Genomic DNA, 7,180 nt, shown 5'->3' on the forward strand with positions numbered 1-7,180 from the left:
TATTGAAGTCACTCACAATATATTTTTTTTTTTTAAATGTTTGTTTATGTATAAGGTAATATAGTATATACGGTGACAACGTGATCGTTACTACAAATTACACACACTAATGTTCATTTATTTTCAACACATTCACAAGACCCATATAAACTAAAATATAAAACGCATAATTTTTACTCCCTAGAATGGATAACTCTCCAGCCCCCTTAAATTTAATTAAATACTTACTCTTTTGCAATGATGTTCCATCAAGTCCATCAAAAACTGTAGAATTATCTCTTTTTTTTGAAAAATAATTGGTTAAATTATTGCATGTTTTTGAGATTTTTAGTCTCTCTTCTGATTTACAGGACGAAATATGTCGCTTCCAATTCGTTTCATTTAAGTTCAACTTTTTTTTACCACACGAACACACCAAGTCTAAACCAATATTTGAATTCGACATTTTGTAGGAAATTAAAAATATTATAATTGTGCACTATGCCACTATAATAAATATTAATCAAAAACAATAACTCACAACACTATAACACAGAAAATAGTAATAACTGTTAGTAATAACTAATAACTAATAAGTAATAACGTAGCTGTGCGAGCTGTGTGAATGCCAATTATATGTCTCGTCTCTCGTGTCGTCGTCGTTCCATCGATATACGATATTATACAAAATTATTACTGTGAATTAAATATAAATCCAGTTTGGGAAATTTCATAGCTGGAGCGTATATCTGTATCTATATTCTATAGTACGTATACACTATCCGTGTATTTTTAGAAATAATAGGTCGAACGTCGATACTTGCTGGTCGCTACACGACTACAGAGCTACGGAGGCCTAATATTCGCACATTATTGTTTATAAATAGAAGTCGGACGGTGGTGTAAGATGCTCGTTTCATAACTTACAATATATATATATATATATTATTATGTTGTTCATCGATAATAGAAATATAATCCAGACATTTAAACGATTATACGAATCATTGATTTAATAATTAATTTATATATTATAAAATTAATATTTAAATTATAAAATCTTTGATCAGTAATCAATGGTAATAAATAATACAAATTAAAATATTTTACAACATAGTTTTGACAAATCGTTCACCTTTATGCACTAGTACAGAGTCACAAACTACAAACAAATTATTTTATTATTAAATATTCCGACGTATTCCCACCTCACGCTGTAGGAATGCCTATCCCGAATACCGATTTGATTGTATTTTGTAACACCGTGAAAACATGCCACCATGCGAATCTATTCTGCGACGTTATGGATGATAAAATACTCATTAGTATTTAGTCAGTTACCTACTTACCTCTTATATTGGCTTTTAATCTAATGGCCATAGCCTATATTATTTAATAGTATATTTTAAATACTTTTATACATAGTAGAATATTGTTACGTTGTGGACATTTTAGTAACTTGGAGACACTTACCCAAGGCACCCACCCACCCACCAACCAAAAAAATCAGGGGTAGCAGCTGCTACCCTTGAACCCTCCAGTGTGCGCCACTGTGTCCAACCGATTTCTTTATTTCGTCATAAGCTGAACAACAACGTCGAATCCTTTTTCAACTAGATACGTTGACGGGAAAGAAAGAAGCAACAATTTAACTTGTTGCCATAGTTGTTGATAAGTGTCTTAAGCTTGACTCAACCAAGCTCGTAGGTGGAGACGATACTCGGGCAAAAAGATGCAGCAGAGCGCATCAGGAAGGCAGGAGGTGGACGGGTAGAGTGAATGTGCTTATTTTGTGGGCCAGCTTTTTCATGGTGGTTAGTGGCCCCCTCATATGTATAACTAATTATAGTTCAAGTGTATTTGGTGAATGAATGATACAGGAATGGTGGAAGTATTGTGCTAAACAGTTCTCACCCGTTTCCGGTTTTTTTTTAAAAAGGCAAGCTCGTACCGACCTGCTTCAAAACAAGTGGTGCCTCACAGTCATGTTTAAGATCGATAAACTCTATTTGTAAAGAAGGTTCAAAATCTTCTACAGATTCAAACGGAAATGGCTCTAAAATCTAATTAGAGATTTGGAACTCAAGTAGGTCTTGAAATCTTGATTTCATGTCCTTTTTGAGCTGCTAAATATGATCAGTGAAAATTAGAATTTTGTCTTCTGGAGAACACTGGTCTTCTTATGCAATATTTGTCAAGCAGACATTTTTTCGGGTAAAATAATCCTCCACCGTTTGAAAAATCGACGACTCTTTGGTATCAGTGATCAAATTTTTAGCAATTATTACTTCCTCGACGATTTCTTTACGTTCACTAATAAACCTCACTAAGCTAGTAGTAATATAGCTTATCTGTTACAGTTGATTCGTCAATCTTTAGTGCAAAATTATTTTCTCTTAAATAATTTATAAGTTTGTTTTTGATGTCATCTGCCATTTCATCAATTCTTTTAGAAACAGTATCGTTGCTCAAAGAAATTACCTTAATCATCTTATTGTAAGTACCTTATCCTTACATAGGTTAGGTTAGGTTATCGTTAGGTTAGGTATAGTATCGTTTATTTCCTTGAGAGCCGGTAAGATTAGAGTTTCGTCCATTGAATGAGGTTACTGTTTTTTACCATCAATAAAGACACCTTGTACGAAGAGACAAGTCCTTTATCAAGATCAGATGTTTGTTTTTCAAATAGACTATTCCCAGTAGCTTGTTTTTAAATTTTTGCTTTAAGAGGACGCCACACCGAAAGCGAAACGTATACAACGGCCGAGAGAATGCGCTGTTAAGTGTTTTCGTGATCCGCAAGCACGCGACGTTTAAGCCACGCCCACTACACATTGTCGACTGTCGGCCGACGATTGTGCTCATTCGGGAGCGATGTTTATTATTTTCTCGACCTCCGTCTATGACGGATCGTGTAAAATAATATACAATGCATACACGNCTAATATTCGCACATTATTGTTTATAAATAGAAGTCGGACGGTGGTGTAAGATGCTCGTTTCATAACTTACAATATATATATATATATATTATTATGTTGTTCATCGATAATAGAAATATAATCCAGACATTTAAACGATTATACGAATCATTGATTTAATAATTAATTTATATATTATAAAATTAATATTTAAATTATAAAATCTTTGATCAGTAATCAATGGTAATAAATAATACAAATTAAAATATTTTACAACATAGTTTTGACAAATCGTTCACCTTTATGCATTAGCACAGAGTCACAAACTACAAACAAATTATTTTATTATTAAATATTCCGACGTATTCCCACCTCACGCTGTAGGAATGCCTATCCCGAATACCGATTTGATTGTATTTTGTAACACCGTGAAAACATGCCACCATGAGAATCTATTCTGCGACGTTATGGATGATAAAATACTCATTAGTATTTAGTCAGTTACCTACTTACCTCTTATATTGGCTTTTAATCTAATGGCCATAGCCTATATTATTTAATAGTATATTTTAAATACTTTTATACATAGTAGAATATTGTTACGTTGTAGACATTTTAGTAACTTGGAGACACTTACCCATGGCACCCACCCACCCACCAACCAAAAAAATCAGGGGTAGCAGCTGCTACCCTTGAACCCTCCAGTGTGCGCCACTGGTCAAGTGCAGTCAAACAGATATACTTTTTGTTTAAGAAAAAGTAAACTAAGCTTACTTTAATAATAGCTACGTCTGAAAACACAATACTCCTGGGTAAGTACGATTTGGGCATGTGCAGCTCGACTGCATTTTGATAAACCTTATTCAGTTCTGATCCTAGAAATACCTATATAGAAGTTGGAATATTATTTGCCATCTATTTAAATTCGTTTTGGTGAATGATTTAATGTATGGTTAGTTAATTACAATGGAAATACTACATAATTTGTATACTTACTCTTACATTTTGTGCTGTATATCCGTAAAGACAGTGAGCAGCGGTCACTACGTACAATTTTTTTACCATTGTACCCGTGCAATGCGATGTATGTGTCGCATTTTGAATTTGAATTGAGACTACGTACGGATACTTTTTATCATCATATTTAACACCATTGTATACTAAATTCCGGTTAGTGCAATGATTCAAACCTCCTCCAGATAAATATGCTACTTTAATTGCCAGTAATAAAATGATTATAATTTTCATCGTTTTTATATGTCAAAGATTGTTGTTGTGCAAGTTACTATAAATGTTCACACTACTTGTGTTATCGTGGCAACGCAATTATTTTGTAAGCGTATATAAATTTACATTGAATAAATAATAATAATAATAATAATAATAATAATAATAATAATAATAATAATAATAATAATAATAATAATGATAACAGATAAACTCGAAAACGTTGAAATATAATGCAATTGATTCATGCGTATTTAAAAACAATTTTTTTATCTAATACTTAACATACTTTTTGTATTGATCATAATTATTAAAATGTTTAATAAAGATATGATATTGCATGCATAAATGTATACCTATATTAAATGGATTTTTTTACCAAATTCGGTATTAAATTTATTTATTTAAAATACATTGTTTATTGTACTACGGATAGAATAATTGTGGTTGAAACTGACGCTGTCAAGTTTATAAAAATACAGATTTGTTAATAATTCTTTATCATGAGATTTTTTTAAATTAAAAATGCAATAAGTATTACAGTGAAACCTGACACCTGTACCTATATAACGGGCACTTCTCTTAACGGACAAATTGACCAGATCCCGTCAAAAAGATAGACATTCTAATGTATTTCGACCAGTCTATAACGGTCACTAATATTTAATCCAACAATTTCATAACGGACAAAAATACATACATACATATTACGAAACAGCATCTATAAGGAACGCAATTAGGTCATTCAGTGAAAACACGGATTACGACCAATTACATTATCGCCGATTACGATAACGCTCATTGACTATTGAATTTATACAGTGCTTAAAAATTGCAATACATATAAATGATAACCATGAGTATCAAACGTTTTTATTCAGTTTCTATTGGTTCGCAGTCAGAGTTGTACATCTTTTCCTTAGCGATGCCACCTCCCGTGCCGCGAAGGTTAGGTTAGGTGAGCTTTAAATTTAAAACAAAAGGATTTTCATATGTGAGCGAATTAATTATCCATCACGAGCTGGAAATGCCTAAATCGAAGTCCAAAAAACAAACATCAATAGAATCATTTTTTAAAAAATAATGAATAAATTTATACAAATATAATAGTATGTACATAATACATATAATACATTTATGTATGTAATATAAAATTAATAATTGTAATTGTAATAAATAATTAAAATTAAATTCATAATGTAGAATGTATGTATATAATACATATATGTATAATATTTATTAAGATTATACCTAATATGTACATATTAATATATTATAAAATATAGAACAATACAAATGTAAGTAAAAATTTTAATTTTAAAAACATTGAAACCTGTCTATAACGGACACCTGCAGTCTATAACGGACAATTATTTTGGTCCCGTGACTGTCCGTTATATACAGGTTTCACTGTAAATAGTATATCCGTATTTGAACGAAACGGTTTATTAAAAGCTATCCTTTATAAAGAGTTGATCGTAGATTTTAGTAAATTTAAATATTTATAGTAGGTACCACTCCATGTACTAATTCCGTGAGAATAAAATGATTGTGCGATAGCACAGAAACCATTTTCATATTGCATGGAGATAAAATATTGTTTAATATTTTAAACCTACCAAACATACTCCTTAATTTTTTAATAGTTAAGTCGATATATATTATAAGTTCCATTTTAAAAATTGGTCAATGATGACACCAAGATACTTCAGAGATTCTGCACCTCTTATATATGTGTATAGTTACAATTACAGGTGTCCGTAGAATATACAGTATTTTGACATAATATCATCATGTATTTTAATGGGTTCATTGTCAAGACTTCTAATTTTTGATATGGAAAAAGATGGATAACATGTTTTATTAAAATTAATTTCTAAGGAAGTAGCATTAAACCAATTTTTTACAGATGTCCTAATTTTTGATGCTTTGTGCATTAAATTAGTTTTATCTAAATTATGAATTAGAATAGTTGTGTGGTTGTGTCATCCGCAAAACAATAAATAAAGCATTCAGTATATAAATTAGATTAGCCATCATTTGTATATATAATGAATAGCAATGGTCCTAAGACAGTACCTTGAGGAACACCGTAATTTTAAAAGTTTTGAAGAACTCAGCACATCATTAATACGAACCTGTTGACTATACGGTTTTCTAAGAAACTTTTTACTAAATTATTTGCAATTCCTCGGATACTATATTTGTCTAATTTATTTATTAATATTTTATGATCAACGGAATCAAATGCTTTTTTGACATCTAGGGAAATCCCAATAGTCGAGTTACCCTCATCTAATTTATTTGTACCTATACAAGGCGGAGAGTCGTTTGCGCACTTATTAAAATATTTTTAAAATTTACAACAACTCGTTTGCGCACAAACTAGTGAACAATGAAAACCAGATTGTAGGTATAGTTTTTCGTGTACAGGGTGCTTTAAGCTACCCATACTCGATCGATTATGACCATATAGTCTTAAAGCATAACATGGTTTCCTATAAGTTTTTATCTATCAAAAACGACATTAACGCTCGCCAAGTTCACGAGTCATGAGTATACGAGCTTAAATATTTCTAATTTTACACTATTTTTGTTAAATGTTTCCGGCGATAACTGAACCTAACCTAAACCTTATTAGTTATTACAAATCTTTTTTATACATTTTAGTTTAGTCTCCAATTGCGATTTGTGGTGTAATAACAATAAACGCTACTGTCTCTACTTGTTTAACACGGAGAGAAAAACGTTGTAAAATATTGGAAAATTTCAAATTTTGAGAGTATAGGCAATTAAAAAATGGAAATTTCAATTATCGGTGTACTAATAAATTTTGCAATGCTAGTATTATTGTAAACAATAATGACCAAATTGTCGATCAATCTAACGCGGAGCATAAACATGATGCATATTCAGATCAGGTTATATCAAGAGAAATTGTAAGTAGCTCACTGAAAAGAAAGGCGGAAAATGATCTATATACCCGTCTAAACAAATTAATACGTCAAGAGCTAAAAAACACCGATGTTGCTGATAATATGGAACATGGTGAC

General features: G+C 31.1%; 1 protein-coding gene across 1 annotated transcript; it reads right to left on the minus strand.

Moving 5' to 3' along the window:
• Window positions 1–212: 212 nt before the first annotated feature.
• Window positions 213–4,245, minus strand: LOC111037895 (trypsin-like). Its single transcript, XM_022320738.1, has 3 exons — window positions 3,897–4,245; window positions 3,675–3,785; window positions 213–420 (listed from the first exon to the last, which is right to left on the minus strand). Exons 1-3 carry the CDS (start codon window positions 4,146–4,148, stop codon window positions 388–390), a joined length of 396 nt encoding a protein of 131 aa, XP_022176430.1. The 5' UTR covers window positions 4,149–4,245; the 3' UTR covers window positions 213–387.
• Between the last annotated feature and the right edge of the window lie 2,935 nt (window positions 4,246–7,180).

Source organism: Myzus persicae, unplaced genomic scaffold (assembly GCF_001856785.1).
Source record: "Myzus persicae strain clone G006 unplaced genomic scaffold, MPER_G0061.0, whole genome shotgun sequence".
Classification (NCBI taxonomy): Eukaryota; Metazoa; Arthropoda; class Insecta; order Hemiptera; family Aphididae; genus Myzus; species Myzus persicae.